Genomic DNA, 17,029 nt, shown 5'->3' with positions numbered 1-17,029 from the left:
GGGGCACTGTGGGATTATTGTAGATGTCATCAGGAGCAAACACACTTCTCCAGTGTCTGCACCCAAAGGTTTAGCTAAAAGGTTTATTTAAAGAAGCATATCATTTTCGACCCAACCACTATATGGAAGTATTCACAGTACATGAATATACAATTCAAGCTGCAAAATCGGTATGTGTCACAGATTCATTTGCAATCCCCTAAAAAAATGCATCACGCTTACCAATTTTCTGATCTGTGCTTCTCTTTCGTTCACCTCTTCCTCTCGCATTTTCAGCTTCTCACTTGTGGACTTTAAGGTTTGCTCAAGCTCATTCAGCTGTGAAATCAAAATCAACATTTAAGTATGAAAACTGTGGGGATAAATGCCCCCAAACATTGTTGATGAAATGTTTGTGATATCAAAGACCTGAAAAAAACATACATAAACTAATAACAAGCATTTGCAATGCAATAGTTCTCGCACTAATTAAGTTTGAGCTATTGGCATTGCTAAATATTGCAACAAAAGTCTATCAATTGTAGGCCAAATAAATGTGTATTTATTTTTGTAGCAATGGTGGCATGCTGCGCTTTAATGAACATGTTTGAAAGTAAAGTTAGGTCCATAATGCAATTGCTACAATAGTTAATTGTGGACGCGTTAACAATTCATGTGTGCACTGATGGCTGGTGGTGTGTGTGACTGTAGAAATTGTGCACTGATGGCTGGTGGTGTGTGTGCCTGGTTGAAGTGAGCACTGCCGGCTGGTGGTGTGTGTGCCTGGTGGAAGCATGCACTGACGGCTGGTGGTGTGTGTGCCTGGTGAAAGCGTGCACTGATGGCTGGTGGTGTGTGCCTGGTTAAAGCGTGCACTGACAGCTGATGATGTGTGTGTGTGCCTGGTGAAAGCATGCACTGACAGCTGGTGGTGTGTGCCCGGTAGAAGTGTGCACTGACGTCTGGTTGTGTGCCTGGTGGAAGCGTGCAATGGCGGCCGGTGGTGTTTGTGCCCAGTGAAAGCGTGCACTGATGGCTGGTGGTGTTTGTGCCTGGTGAAAATGTGCACTGACGACTGATGGTGTCTGTTGAAAGTGTGCACTGGCAGTGTGATTGTTTGTGTGGTTGTGTGTGGGGGGTTGTGTGTGTGTGGGGGGGTGTGTGGGGTTGTGTGTGTGGGGTTGTGGTTGTGTGTGGGGGTTGTATTTGTGTGTGTGGGGGGGGTTGTGTGTGTGGGGCTGTGTGTGTGTGGGGTTGTGTGGTTGTGTGTGTGGGAATGTGTGTGTGGGAATGTGTGTGTGGGGTTGTGTGTTTGCGAGGTTGTGTGTGGGGTTGTGTGTGGTTGTGTGTGGGGTTGTGTGTGGTTGTGTGTGGGGTTGAGTGTGTGTGTGGGGTTGAGTGTGTGTGTGGGGTTGTGTGCGTGGGTTTGTGTGCGTGGGTTTGTGTGTGTGTGGGTGTGTGTGGGTTTGTGTGTGTGGGAGGTTGTGTGTGTGGGAGGTTGTGTGTGGGGGGTTGTGTGTGGGGGGGTTGTGTGTGGGGCGGTGTGTGTGTGTGTGTGTGGGATTGTGTGTGTGTGGGGCTGTGTTTGCGGGGTTGTGTGTTTGGGGTTGTGTGTTTGGGGTTGTGTGTGTGGGGTTGTGAGTGTGGGGTTGTGTGTGTGGGGTTGTGTGTGTGGGGTTGTGTGTGTGTGTGTGGGGTTGTGTGTGTGTGTGGGAGGGGGGTTTGTGTGTGTGGGAGGGGGGTTTGTGTGTGTGGGAGGGGGGTTTGTGTGAGTGGGGGGGTTGTGTGTGTGGGGGGTTGTGTGTGTGGGGCTGTGTGTGTGTGGGGTTGTGTGGTTGTGTGTGTGGGAATGTGTGTGTGTGCGAGGTTGTGTGTGTGTGGGGTTGTGTGTGTGTGTGGTTGTGTGTGTGTGGGGTTGAGTGTGTGTGTATGTGGGGTTGTGTGCGTGCGTTTGTGTGTGTGGGTTTGTGTGTGTGGGTTTGTGTGTGTGGGGGGTTGTGTGTGGGGGGTTGTGTGGGGGGGTTGTGTGCGGGGGGGTTGTGTGCGGGGGGTTGTGTGTGGGCTTGTGTGTGTGTGGGGGGGTTGTGTGTGGGGGGGTTGTGTGTGGGGGGGGTTGTGTGTGGGGGGGTTGTGTGTGGTGGGGGGGTTGTGTGTGGGGGGGTTGTGTGTGGTGGGGGTTGTGTGTGGTGGGGGTTGTGTGTGTGGGGTTGTGTGTGTGTGGGGTTGTGTGTGTGTGGGGTTGTGTGTGTGTGGGGTTGTGTGTGTGTGGGAGGTTGTGTGTGTGGGGTTGTGGTTGTGTGTGTGGGGTTGTGTGTGTGTGGGGTTGTGTGTGTGTGGGGGGTTGTGTGTGTGTGGGGGGTTGTGTGTGTGGGGGGGTTGTGTGTGTGGGGGGGTTGTGTGTGTGGGGGGTTATGTGTGTGGGGGTTATGTGTGTGGGGGGGTTGTGTATGTGGGGTTGTGTATTTGTTGGTGTGTGTGTGGGGGGGTGAGTGTGGGGTTGTGTGGGGGGTGTCTGGGGGATTGTGTGTGTGGGGCTGTGTGTGTGTGGGGTTGTGTGGTTGTGTGTGTGGGAATGTGTGTGTGTGGGGTTGTGTGTGTGCGAGGTTGTGTGTGTGTGGGGTTGTGTCTGTGTGTGCGGTTATGTGTGTGTGGGGTTGAGTGTGTGTGTGTGTGTGGGGTTGTGTGCGTGGGGGGTTGTGTGTGGGGGTTGTGTGTGAGGGGGTTGTGTGTGGGGGGGTTGTGTGTGTGGGCTTGTGTGTGTGTGTGTGGGGGGGGTTGTGTGTGGGGGGGTTGTGTGTGTGGGGTTGTGCGTGTGTGTGGGGTTGTGAGTGTGTGTGGGGTTGTGTGTGTGGGGTTGTGGTTGTGTGTGTGGGGTTGTGGTTGTGTGTGTGGGGTTGTGGTTGTGTGTGTGGGGTTGTGTGTGTGGGGGGGGTTGTGTGTGTGGGGGGGGGGTTGTGTGTGTGGGGGGTTATGTGTGTGGGGGGGGTTGTGTATGTGGAGTTGTGTATTTGTTGGTTTGTGTGTGTGGGGGTGTGTGGGGTTGTGTGGGGGGTTGTGTGTGTGTAGGGTTGTGTGTGGGGGGGAGTTGTGTGTGTGTGTGTGGGTTTGTGTGTGTTGGGTTGTGTGGGTGGGGGGGTTGTGTGTGTGGGGTGGCGTGTGTGTGTCGGGTTGTGTGTGTGGGGTTGTGTGTGTGTGTGGGGTTGTGTGTGGGGGGTTGTGTGTGTGGGGTTGTGGTTGTGTGTGTGGGGTTGTGGTTGTGTGTGTGGGGTTGTGAGTGTGTGGGGGGGTTGTGTGTATGGGGGTTATGTGTGTGGGGGGTTATGTGTGCGGGGGGGTTGTGTATGTGGGGTTGTGTATTTGTTGGTTTGTGTGTGTGGGGTTGTGTGGGGTGGTTGTGTGTGGGGGGCTGTGTGTGGGGGGGGGGTTGTGTGTGTGTGTAGGGTTGTGTGTGTAGGGGGGTTGTGTGTGTGTGTGGGTTTGTGTGTGGGGTTGTGTGGGTGGGGGGGTTGTGTGTGTGGGGTGTGTGTGTGTGTGTGGTGTGTGTGTGGGGTTGTGTGTGTGTGGGGTTGTGTGTGTGTGGGGTTGTGTGTGTGTGGGGTTGGGTTTGTGTGTGTGGAGTTGTGTGTGTGGGTTGTGTGTGTGGAGTTGTGTGTGTGGGTTGTGTGTGTGGGGTTGTGTGTGTGGGGTTGTGTGTGTGGGGTTGTGCGTGTGGGGTTGTGTGTGTGGGGGTTGTGTGTGTGGCACTGTGTGTGTGTGTGTGTGGAGGTATGTGTGAGGGGGTTGTGTGTGTGGGTTTGTGTGTGTGGTGTTGTGTGTGGTTGTGTGTGTGTGTGGGGGGGTTGTGTGTGTGTGGGTAGGTGTGTGTGGGTAGGTGTGTGTGTGTGGGGTGGTGTGTGTGTGAGGTGGTGTGTGTGGGGTTGTGGGTGGGGGGGTTGTGTGTGTGGGGTTTTGGGGTTGTGTGTAGGGGGTTGTGTGTGTGGGGTTGTGTAGTTGTGGGTTTGTGTGTGTGGGGGGGGGTTATCTGTGTGTGTATGTGGGGTTGTGTGTGTGTGTGAGGTTGTGTGTGGGGGGGTTGTGTGTGTGGGGTTGTTTGGTTGTGTGTGTGGGGGGTTGTGGTTGCGTGTGGGGATGTTTATGTGACATTAATACTAAAAGTACCTCAAAATAAAGGAACACAAACATCGAGTTTGTGGAAAGAGAAAGCACATTGTAAGTCAAAACAGGCACAGCAAATCATTAACACAACAACGTTCTTTTATGTTTGATGTTCTTTGAAGGAGAACATCAAAGGGGCGCTGCTAAAGTGATTGCTGGCGAAAGCAAGTGGTCAATGGTCAAACAGGAAGCGTATTACCTTTACCCTACAGCTGAATGAACAAGCCTTGGAGGTAGAGATGAGCTCATCTGAAGAGGTGGCCAAACACATCAGTGCAAGTTACCAGGCCATGCGTAAAATACAACGCAAATAAATAATTCAGTAAAACTATCCCTTGGTTTGGAAACAAAGCAACATGTTGGATATCACACGTTTTTCTCACCATTTCTTTCAGAATGCGATGCAAAACTGTTCATCACTGTTCCAATAAATAAAAGCCAAGAGTAGGGTGCAGCTGCAGAAACGGCGGGGGCGGGTAATGCATTCCTTTGAAGTGTTTGAAGTCTGATGCCGGCTGCAAGCAAACCAGCAGGAGTGCGGAGAGAGGCTGCTGCCAAATGGTGTGCGATGTGCACGCGCCGCCCGCACACATGCACTGTAGGCAATCCACCTGGAAAAGCCTTTGGCAGCATTTCTGAAAGTCCCTTACTTAAGTCTCGGAAACAACGCATGCGCGTTGGCTCACTAGACCTAAAAAGGCTTCAATTAAAACGATTATCTTCATTTCCACAGGATAATAGTATTTGTAAGTCTAGATTCAAAGGTCAGATGCAGTTCTAATAATTTTTCTCAGCTGCAACGTTTGGTCAAAAACAGTAGTGTTAGTTCAAGGACTCACATATTGGTGATAGTCAGCTGCAGAGATATGTGGATACTGTCAGATGTAATACTATCAGGTTAAAGTTTGATGATGTGCTGTATGGTTATGATGAGGTGCCACAATGACGGTCGGATGCAGTGGATGTTTGTCATGAGTAAAAGTATTAGGTCACAGATTCCTGCAACTGTAAGTTAACTTAAATTGCTGCAGGAGGGTCTGGTCAAGTGCTGTATATAGTGGGTGATGATTCCGGGTGAATTTGTGGGTTGTTTTGGTGAGTATTACAGTTAAGAACGAGAGCAGTGGGTGTTTAGGTTCCTGTGTACTGGCACAAGGCTGAAAACTGATCTGACAGGAAGTGGTTTATGTAAGAACATTACCTGAAAGAGACTACGTTCTTTGAAACTTTTTGCATCCTCTATTTGTTGACTGAGTAACGTCTGGGCTTCTGCTACTTTGGTGTTGAGTTGTTTAATCTGTAGACAAAAATAGACTTTTTATCACGCAATACTGTCCTCACTTGACTCGAACACATTAGTAGATTAACAACAACCAGTGAAACAAAACTATAACAAGCTATGTTTATGTTGAAAGTGCTCATTTATGCACCGATAGGAAGGACACCTGCAAATCTCACAACTGATGTAAATTGGATTTCAATTAGACCTGGTTTCCTGCAGAGACTAAGGTTTGCACTATCTAAAGAATCACAATTGTCATAGGGGGTCCAATGAATATGGTTTAGAGGAGTATATGGATGTACGAAGCATAATAAATGTATATTGGTGTATGTATTTGATCTGTGCTCTCCTTCAGAGTTGTGAATTACGTGGTATGAGACTTGTTATTAAAATTTTAATAAATTCATTTAAAAAAATGAAGTAAATTGGATAATAGATCGATCTTTAATTGTATAGTTCTTAATGTTAGCACGCTGGCACAAAGATACATGGGCTCGCCCTCGTGTGTATTACACAGACAAAATTCAAGGTCACCGGATTAACATCCTCAATAGGAAGAATGAGACATCCATGTCCTTTGCGAATGTGAATATTTCATTCTCGGGGGTGATCTGGGAAAACGTGATTTTACGTTTTTATTACAACTCTGCCTGTTCCTGAAAGCTGGGAAGAGGGTGATCTTAGTACAGCAAATGTTTAGTTGATGTTATTTTTAATTATAATTGCTTTATATAATGCTTACTTCCCCTGTCGAGGCATTAAAGTGCTTTAAGCCGTGCATCACGCTGCTCTGGAACCCAAGGTAAGCAATTGGTCCAGTGTTATTGGGTGGTTAAGGTTAGTTTTTTAATCTCATTAGTCTTGTGTGCTCCAGCAAAACATTCAACGCGGTCATTGCAGGTTTTGTTTATGGTGGACTAAATTAATAGCGATTAGTTGTGATCATCACTGGGGGTATGTGAGCTCATGCACATGGTCGGTTGATTAATTGATTAGTTAGAGGATATTATGTATTGTTGGGTTGTATAGGTATGATTTAGAGGCAGGAGGAGAAACTGATCTTGTAAATAAGTTATGGGCATTTGCAGAAATACAATAATAGAGAAAAAGGAAAACATTAATGTGCCAGAATAGATTGTGCACAGAGAGAGAAGGAATGCAGTGCAATCCATTTTACCCATGCACTTAATTCAAATACACATAAGAAAATACTACCAAAGTTCAACAACTGGGTCCGAGTGCATAAGTAGGAAGTAAGTGGACAGCACAGTCACTTATGTTTTTTGTAGGAATCTGGCTCTGTATATGGTAAGCCACTGGGTGTTTATACCGTGAGCAGAGTTCAGGGGTTCCCCAAAATTGCAGAGGGCTCAATGTAAAACCCAAAGTGCTCTATTAGTGGTAGTGTGGGCGAGCAGCCTTAAGCCAAACACAGGACATTTATTGCATAACATTGATCAATAATGGATACACAACTCAAAGAGGACATCCACACCAATGTTGGAAAATAAGCTTTGTTTGTACTTTATTTTAAGATCAAGATCTTCACAACAAGGTGAGTCCATTTTTAAATAAAAGATTTCAGTTTTTAAAGTTGACAGTTCAATGTTATCCTATGGGGGAAAATAATATTGTGGTTAGACAGGTAAGTATTGCACTTACAGTTGCAATCTTTGGGACCAAAGGTCAACAAGGAGCAAGGGCCAGGTGAGTACCAAAATTGCACCCCCAGTGGCACAGGGGCAGCCGGGAGCAGAGGTCAAAATAGGAGTTTGGCCCAATGCATTTCAATGGAGGCTGGGGATGCTCGAAGCCACACTGCTTGCAGGTAAGTAAATTGGTTGCAGGAGCCAAGCCATGGGGGTTTGGTTAGCAAAGGGAAGACAACAAAGCTGCACAAATCATACATCACCAGTACCAGTACTAGTAACAATGGGGCAGCCGGGTACAGGATTCAGATTTAGCATCAGCGCCCAATGCTCTTCAATGAGGGTTCTGTTAGCTATGCCCAGGGGCTTGGGGACTTCCTACCTTTCACAGACACCGCGCATCAGATCTCACCACTCTCCCTATTACTAATGTTTAGCAAGTCCGGGGGAGGGTGACGTCTGGTGGTGGTTGTGGCTCAGTCGGCACCCCTGTCTGCTGCTAGACATGCTGCTATGTGTCAGGGATGACTCGGTAATCGCTCTGGCTGCTCCACTAGCAGGCCGGCAGCGTTAATTCCTGAAAGTAGTCAGAGGGCACTCAGCACCCTCAAAAAATTATGTATACAACTCTTCCTCAAATTCATACACACCACAGCCCCACGGTGCCCAAAAGAGCAGCTGGCAGAATTCTGACTCTGCTCTTTAAGAACAAAAAACACATACTCTTTTGTATGGGGCTTTCTTCCCTCCCAAAAACTATATGTTGCTACATTTGGGTATTTTCTCTGTTCGCTCTAGGGGAATTAAAAAACGTGGGTACTTTTAGAATCCCTAAAACGTGGAAGAAACAGAAGCAAATTTGGTCTGCATACCTGTAGTGGAAATGAAATTATGAAGCTTTAAGTGTGAACTGTCCCAGACATTAATAACATGCCTCAGCACTTTCTGCGTGGTGTTAAAACAGTGGACATGGCCCTTAGTCACAGAAGGGTCATAAAGGTCTCATCAACAATGATGTTTCTAATCAAAGCACAACATAGATCAAGTCATGTGCCTGAGAAGATGGACATTTGTTGGTTGTGGAACTTGATGTGGCACATGCCTTTCCTCAAAGGAGTGCAATACCCACACCGCCACCAAAGGGGTGCAGCAACTGCATTAATGCATTTATGTTTTGGATAAAGGAGGCATGAAGGACAAACATCTCTGCGCCTTCTGGGTGCATACGTCTGGAATGGTTTAAAGAAGTATTTGGAAGTCTGATCCATGCACAAGTTTTAACATCAGTACAGAATATCAATTTAATCACCGCTTTCACCGAAAAGGAGCAGAGCCACAGTGAAGTCATTAGTTTCTTAACACTGCTCTTGTCAACTTCTAGACTATGGAATGTTGGCAAAAACAGTAGTAAAAGACCTATTTTTAAGTTGCCATACAAACAACATTCATGCATTTCTAAACTGTATGCAATGCACAATCACAGAAAGGTAGTCAGTCATCAAAGAGGACATGAGCTCACCCGTGTCTCCAGCTCGCTAACTGCTTCGGTATGATTAGTCCTGGACTCTGAAAGTTGTTGCCTACTGTCATCTAGCCTTTGCTCCAAAGTTGCTTTCTAGGAGAGACAATATTGATCAAGTGAAAGAGATTGTTAGACACAATAGAAAACTAGTATTTAACAGTACCGACTCATTCTATCCAGATTACATTAAGCCATATTGCTCTTAGGAAATCCAATTTTCACACCGCTTTTGGGAGCCGTGCTACAGAGTGTACAGCATTTGCAAGGAAAATAAAACGGTTAATTACTGCTGAATCACATTTCTAAAGCACTAGTTTAATACCTTCAATAGCCCCTAGTAAAAAGTGACTTTTGTGTTAACTTTGACCCTAGGAAGCATGAAGTGAACCCCGTTCTTTGACTATATACTTACATCAAACTTTGCAAATGTCAAAGTAACAAATTGAAATGAGGCTAAGAGATCCAACATTAAATATTTACTGCCATCATATATAGGTCTGCTCAAAAGATCGTCTGTGACCCCTTGAAACAAAAGTGGGAGTCACTTCATGGGATTTGGTCTACTGATACAGGCTGATGGCAGCATATAACAACTCAAATTCAAAAGTAATAAGCACTTTGTTTGCATTTTACAAAGTCGGCCTGCCTAGCACCTCTGTTGAAAGTTGTGATAAAACGATTACCTCCTTCAACAGTTCCTGCATATGTTCATCTCCTGTAAAGTTTCCTTCTAGCCTTTTCTCCAGAGACAACACTTTTTCCTGCAAATGCTGTATTTCTTTATCCTTTTCTTCAACTTCAACCGTAATCTGCAAGAAAGAACACAGCAACACTAACTCTTGCACTCCAGCATATTGCTTCCCTGGACTAGGAGAATCTAAATTCTTTGGGAATTAAAGGGCAGATGTGAAGCAGACAAACCTTTTTCTCGTTATTGTTCCTGCCAGATCATACATAGAATCTATTTTTTTTATATATATTTTTTATTGATTTTCTCTTAACAACAACATAGCAATTGTACATGTCATATACATTTGTCGATTCTGGTTCTCAGTTGGTTCCCCGCACATACACATTTTTCAGTATGTCTTACAATCACAAATTCCTCTTTCCACCCTCTGTCTGCATTGGTCCCCTTCATCTCGCTCTCCCCATTCGTGGAGGCTAGGTCACATTCTCGTTTGCTTCTTGTGTGGGTCCGTCCATATAATCTAGTCCATAGTGTTTCATCCAGTGTCCCCATACTTTACGGAACTTACCTGGGCACCCCCTACTTTTGTACGTCTCCCTCTCCACTGCCATACATTGTTCCATCCCTATTCTTCACTCCTGTAATGTTGGTGTACCTTGCACTCCCCAGTGTCGTGCTATATCTCTTTTTGCCACCACTAGTCGCAGGGCGCTGAATAGTAATTGCGGTCTCGGTATGTCCACTTCGCTGTTCAGTCCTAGTTTAAGAAATTTTGGGTCTGGGGGGAGGGATACTTGAAGTACCTCATTAAATTCTTTAATAATTGCGCCCCAGTATGTCTGTATTTTTTAACATGACCACAGTGTATGGTAGAAATCTTCCTTCTCTCCCTGGCACCTCCGCCAGCTTGGGTTTCCAGCTCTCACTATTTTACGGAGTTTATCCCATCATAATATACCTTATGTAATATTTTATATTGAATAAGTCGCAGTCTTGCCTTAATTGCCACCTCTCTGGGGTGCCTAAGAGCAGCTTCCCAATCTACATTCTCCATGTCCCCCATCTCCCCCTCCCACTTAGTTGCAAGGGTCGACCTTCGAATGGCGCATATTCCGGGAGGTTTTCTACCCGCAAGGATTCCGCGGACCAGGCATGTCTTAACTGTGCATATTTGAAGAGTTGGGTAATCTGAAGTTGGTATTCAGTACGAAGGGTGGTAAAGGATTTTAGTGTCTCCATCTCTACAAGATCTGCCACTAACTAAATCCCCACTAGGCCCCACTGCCCAAAGCCTTTCAGTTTTCCTATTTCTCACAGCCAGTTCCCTTTCAAGAGTGGCGTTGCCCTGGTCAACCTATGATCCCATCCCAGGGTCTTCGTAGCCCTTTCCCATGCTTCCAGCGTAATTTGTGTAGCTGTGAGGAGTTTGTGTTTCCCTGCTTCCCCAAACAGGTAGTGGATGAACGTGAGTTGTGTCAGTGTTTCTTTTTCTAGTCTATATGTAGGGTGGTCACCTGCTGTATGTGTCAAGTCGTTTAGGGTTACTAAATGTTTGTCCCAATAGTATGCATCTATGTCAGGTACTGCTAGGCCCCCATTGATCATACATAGACTCTTAACTTAAGAACCGTCAGTAAGCAGGTTTATGGGGATCATTTCTGAATATGGTCACCTGTTCCAAAGATACTGCACATACACAGAACTATAACCAGGAAAACAGGACCTCAGTGAATAGGGGTGTACCAACCTACCACATTAGTACCCAAAACCCCAAACCGACTAGCTATAGTGGCTCATTCGTTCTCCTCCAAAGATCACGGAGCTACAAATGTCTACACAACCCAGAACACAATACTTCAGACTCTCAGGAATCGCGGGAGCAAGACGTACTCTTTCGCTCACTCCCTCACACTTGTCCACAATGAGAGTAGGCAGAGCCACTGAAATGGTTCAAAATGTTTATTTTAAGTATCGTGAGACACTGAAATGGTTCAAAATATTTATTTTAACTATTGTGCTCTACAATAAAGTATATGTGCCACTACTAGCAGCAACATACATAAACATAGCACAGTTAGTATGGTTACAATTCCATAGAATACAAAGGGAAAAGGCATATTATAAAGACTGTGGAAATATGGGCTTTGAGGCCCAATCACCCTTGCCCTTGGTAAGAAGACGTTTATTTTATATAAAGAACGATCGCTGGGTTTTGACACCTTTGATACCTTAAAGCCTGGATGTAAGGTTTACATCATAAGAGCAGCAAAGCTCTTCTCCATGGAACAGCTTTCTCCAAGTGTGTTAAAACAACATGCAACAACGTAATATCTTCGGTACTGCAGCTGTGTGTAACATGTTATGTCTAGGTGCTAGGGACTGACCAAAAAAGAATAACAAGGGGCATTGTTGATCGACCTTACACATGGTGTTCAGACTAAACTCCAGGAAAGGCAGAGAACGCGAAAGCAGGCCGTTCTCTTGTGAAAGGCACAAACAGGATGTAGGAAGGTAGATCCTGACTATGGTTGCCCCCAACTTTTTGCCCTGTGTTTTAGCTGGTTTTTCGACATAGTTGGCCTGGGACCCTGCCAATCAGGACCCCAGGCCTACTGCTCTCTCTGTAAAATGGATTCCATGTACCCTAGGTACATATCCAATTGGTACTGGGCCACCTTATCAGACCCTGTAACTCAGGGCATAGGTGTACCCAGGGCCTACCAGGGGCTGCAGCATGTATTATGCCACCCCTGGCTGGCCATCTATATCTGACACAACTGGCTGCACGACAGCTGGGGCAAGGTGGTGTACTCACCCTTTGCTTTAGATATAGTATACCTATATCTAACCCTAAAATGGACACATAGATTCCTTGGCAGGCCTTGACAATCCTGAAGGCAGAGTGCGTGGAATTATGTGAGATGGTGCTCTGGCATGAGCTGAGCCCGTTTGCAGCTTGCGGAACCAAGTCCTAATAGCTGTTCCATGATAACGCATACCATATACTCTTAAGTGCATTATAATCCTCGCGGTTATATGCTAACTCTGGTATCGCTTTATCAAAACATGTCGAGTAAGGTGTCATAAGAATTGGAATACTAACCCCTCGCCAATTCTGGCGACGGGGTTAGCATTCCACCCTTCTAGAGGGACACAACATGTATGTAACTGTGAACCCCGGTTAAAGTTAACTCAAGCCTCAGCATCACAAAATGTATGCTGCCACCACAGACACAAGTCTGACCTCCTGCTGCTGGGAGTCCTTCCAGCGAGGGAGGCTTGGACAAAGGGTTTCCTGTCAGGGGCGGTGCTAGCACCATCCCAGACAGGGTTTTGTGTATCCTGGGTAGGCAGGGCTTTAGAGGAAGGTGACTGCAAGTGGCACCCCGGTGCTCACTATGCATAGGCCGGCTAGAACCAGTTCCAGGGGCACACCAGCCCCTGACCTGGGGAAAGTCCGGCATGGGAGAGGGGTGTAACCAACCCCCTTCCTGGTCCCACCCATGGGCAGGACCTAGTCGCGTGCCAGCCCCTTTTACTAGTATAAAGATAGGAGCGGGCCCCCTTCCAATTTAGATCAACTTTGAATCCTGAAACCACTTTCTACGAAAGGAACTCAAGACTTCTTCCTAAGATTTCTCCCTTGTGACTAAGGAGTAGTCACCCTGCACCCGCAGGCACCATCTAAGAACACTGCGGTTTGCTGCACGTCCTTCCTCCGGAATCCGACCGACCAGCACGACGAGACCCGGCTTCCCTGGCACCTCTGACCTCTACCTACATCGTCAGCTCAGCTGAGATCCGTGGGTGTGACTAGACCTCGAGGGACCGGCCATCTTCAGAACTGCACGACGCTTATCCAACACGACCGCCGAGGGATTCTCTGTACTTACCAGACTGTTGCTGTTGTCGCCGTTAGACTTTCTACCCTCGCCTTTTGCTGACACCCGGCCTCCCTGTGTCCTAGGAGGGATTGACCGCCCTCCCGCAACGCTACAACTTGCAGCACCCGCTTCGCGGTGAGTGGCGTGGGGTCGAGCATGGGAGAGCACTCGCGCTGTTGGGTCTGTCCCAGGAGGAGGAGCATCGAGATAACATCGAGGGAGCGCGCCGCAGGGACTCAAAAGACCAGGAGTCCCTGCGCTGCACAGGTGTGCACGGGCGCGCCCCCAGGAAGACACACCCCCTGCTTGTCCAGCCTACTTAAGCGGGAAACTGTGTAGCCTCTAGCGGGATTCTCTGTACTTACCAGACTGTTGCTGTTGTCGCCGTTAGGCTTTCCAGACTTTCTACCCTCGCCTTTTGCTGACACCCGGCCTCCCTGTGTCCCAGGAGGGATTGACCGCCCTCCCGCAACGCTACAACTTGCAGCACCCGCTTCGCGGGCGCTGCTGTGCGGTGAGTGGCGTGGGGTCGAGGCTGGGAGAGCACTCGCGCTGTTGGGTCTGTCCCAGGAGGAGGAGCATCGAGATAACATCGAGGGAGCGCGCCGCAGGGACTCAAAAGACCAGGAGTCCCTGCGCTGCACAGGTGTGCACGGGCGCGCCCCCAGGAAGACACGCCCCCTGCTTGTCCAGCCTACTTAAGCGGGAAACTGTGTAGCCTCTAGCGGGATTCTCTGTACTTACCAGACTGTTGCTGTTGTCGCCGTTAGGCTTTCCAGACTTTCTACCCTCGCCTTTTGCTGACACCCGGCCTCCCTGTGTCCCAGGAGGGATTGACCGCCCTCCCGCAACGCTACAACTTGCAGCACCCGCTTCGCGGGCGCTGCTGCGCGGTGAGTGGCGTGGGGTCGAGGCTGGGAGAGCACTCGCGCTGTTGGGTCTGTCCCAGGAGGAGGAGCATCGAGATAACATCGAGGGAGCGCGCCGCAGGGACTCAAAAGACCAGGAGTCCCTGTGCTGCACAGGTGTGCACGGGCGCGCCCCCAGGAAGACACGCCCCCTGCTTGCAAAACCTCCTTATATTTAGCAGTTTACCGCTTAGCGGGACGCCGAGCGAAGCCCGGGCAAAGGGCGGGCCCTCTGTGGCCCTCAGAGGCCAGAAGAGGCTGGGCTGGGCCACCCCCCTGAAAAATCGTACTTTACAACTCTTGAACCAGGCTTCTAGTCGGTTATACCTGCTCTAGTAAAATCTACCATCTGTATTTAGCACTACAGATTATGAGGAAGACCACCAAGAAGCCCAAGATGCCCACTTTAAGATCGAGCGCAAAAAATAAAACGGATCCTCCACCGCCATTACCAACACTGACTGCGATTGACAAAATGCTCAAACAAACAATAGGGGCAGTGTCAAATGCCATCGCAGATACTGAAAGAAGAATGTCACTACCACCCGTGACAATTATTCAGGAAACCCAGGAATCCCTCATCAACCTGACCGAGGCCTCTCGAGATTTGGTAGAGGAATTCGACACCAGCTTGCCCCTTTCTCCCTCTTCTTTTGCTGACCTACCTTGCGCAGGTCTCTGCAGATATTCGCAGCGAGAGATCTGTTGTACAAACACACAACCATATTAACGCTCCCTGCAGCATTGAGAAAAATCCGCACAAGGAAGGCCCTAAACGTGGGGGGAAAAAAGGATCCTCAAAAGGATCCTCTAAAACTAGAAATCACAACCTGGTTACACCAATAAACCCACCTGCCTCGGGAATACCGTGTTGGATCACCAATATGCTGGCTGACCTTAAAACGGACCTCGAACACTCCATTACTGTGCTGCTAAAACCCCTCATAGCTAAAATAGACAGACTAACCTCAATTGTAAACAACAGAGGGAATGGCACAAAAACCCAACCAGGGCAAGAAGGCGGTTTAAGAAAACAGACCGACGTTACATCCCTTAGCCAAACTAAGGACAAGGTCCCTACGATCCCTGATGCGCCCACAAAAACCCCAAACAGAGCCAGTCAAAAAAGTATTAAAGATAAGCAAAAGGTTTCCTCCACACCAGACAGAGGGAAAAGCAGTAAAAAAACAACTACTGAAAACAACAAATTAAACCCAGGACCTCCCCAAACGTTGGAAGTAAACAACGTCCAAACTCCCAACGTGAACCCAAAGCCTCCGCCCACTGCACCAACTAAAGAAAACAAAACATCTACTCGCTTTAGGTCAATTAACCTCCCGTCTGAAGCACTGCCCTATGTAGTGGTGTTAACAGGAGTTCCACCTCTAAGGGAAGGCCAACGGGAAACACAAATAGAACTGAAAAATAAATGCGCACAGTGGCTACAAATACACAGACCCCCTCCCCCCAATGTTTTTGGGGAAATCTTGTCTGTAAGAAGAGGGGAGTGGATCGGCAAAGGCACCAAGACCATAGCAGGGGATATAATTACGATAAACTTTAGAGATATGGATGCAGTTAATTTTATCTGTAATGCCCCCCCTAGCTATACCCGATCACAGATCCACCCGGTACACTTGTCTTATTTCTATCCCTTTGCACCCCAAAGAATCAGGCAGAACAACAGAACCTTCCCTAATAACTTACCATATCCTGGTACCCACTATGGTCCACCACAATGGCAAAGACCAAACTTTGCCATGCCAAACTACGACTCCTCCCTAATGCAATATGCACACTGGAACAGATTCGGTGCGCTGGAAGAGGTCGATTGACAGGGATGGGACAATCAGTCCCCCAAGACAGAGGTTGAAGTTGGAAAATCCACCACTAACAGGAAGGGAAAAAGGGATGGACAATGAAATAGTTGACGTGCCCGACAGAGGAGGATACACCAAAATTCCGAATACCAGCCTTGGAAGAGAAAAAGGGACAAACCCACCAAATATTCTTAGCGACACTCATTCCAACAATGCCACCCTAACAGAAACAAGCAAACAGGTTATGCCCCTGCCAGATGAACCAAAAAGAACCACTAAAGAAATGACGCCAGCAAATCTACTAATAGCATCCTGGAACATTGCAGGACTAGCGGCCAAGTTCGAATCACAGGAATGGCTGAGCTACATCAAAAAATTCCAAATCATTTGCCTGCAGGAAACTTGGGCTCTCGAATTAAATGACTACAGCCTGGAAGGATACAAAAGCTTTTGTGTCCCAGCCAAAAAAGTAACCTTTGGGAGAGCAAGTGGGGGTCTGGCCATATATGTCAACCTAGACATTAAGGGCACCTGGAGTAACATCAAATGGGCCTCACACAACCTACAAGTTCTAAGGTTCACCTCAGCAAGAATAACCCTTTTTCTAGTTAATTGGTACAACTCCCCAGCACTGATGGAGAGGGGAAAAGCCATTTCTGAATTAGAGGAATGCTTAAGAAACTTAAACCTTTTACACAAGACACCAAATGAACTGTGCGTAATACTAACGGGAGATTTTAACTGTCATTTATGCGACAAACTAAAACCTTTTAATAAAGACTGGTCAAGATGCACTTTAATGAAAGGCCCGCATTTTGCACATACAAAAGAGGGATGGGATTTGGAGAGATTAACGAAAAGGAACAACTTAACCCAAACGCTAGACCTTGTGGCATTGGGCGAACTAGGAGAACTGACACCAACGTACAAAGGAAGAGGGTGCCACTCCTACATTGATTTTATTCTAGTCTCGCCCATCCTAAAAAGAAACATTACCAACACTAAAATAGAGGCCAGCAGTTTTAGTGATCATAACCCGGTCTTTATTGCAACCGAAGGTTTTGATTTTAACACATGCCCAAAGAAACCTGACACCGTGGAAAAAGCTGTGGATCAGGGAAGAAGAATTAAATGGGCAA

General features: G+C 47.5%; 1 protein-coding gene across 2 annotated transcripts in view; it reads right to left on the bottom strand.

Moving 5' to 3' along the window:
* Positions 1-17,029, bottom strand: part of GOLGA1 (golgin A1) — a 491,231-nt gene that overhangs the window by 227,192 nt on the left and 247,010 nt on the right. For both annotated transcript variants that reach the window (XM_086920926.1, XM_086920927.1), the window contains 4 exons: positions 9,271-9,396; positions 8,585-8,680; positions 5,336-5,431; positions 223-318 (listed from right to left, as the gene is read on the bottom strand). In XM_086920926.1, the coding sequence (XP_086777052.1) occupies positions 223-318; positions 5,336-5,431; positions 8,585-8,680; positions 9,271-9,396 (414 nt within the window). The remainder of the gene's footprint in view (positions 1-222; positions 319-5,335; positions 5,432-8,584; positions 8,681-9,270; positions 9,397-17,029) is intronic.

Source organism: Lissotriton vulgaris, chromosome 5 (assembly GCF_964263255.1).
Source record: "Lissotriton vulgaris chromosome 5, aLisVul1.2, whole genome shotgun sequence".
Classification (NCBI taxonomy): Eukaryota; Metazoa; Chordata; class Amphibia; order Caudata; family Salamandridae; genus Lissotriton; species Lissotriton vulgaris.
Note: the sequence above shows the minus strand (reverse complement) of the source record. Positions and strands in the feature narration are given on the sequence as shown.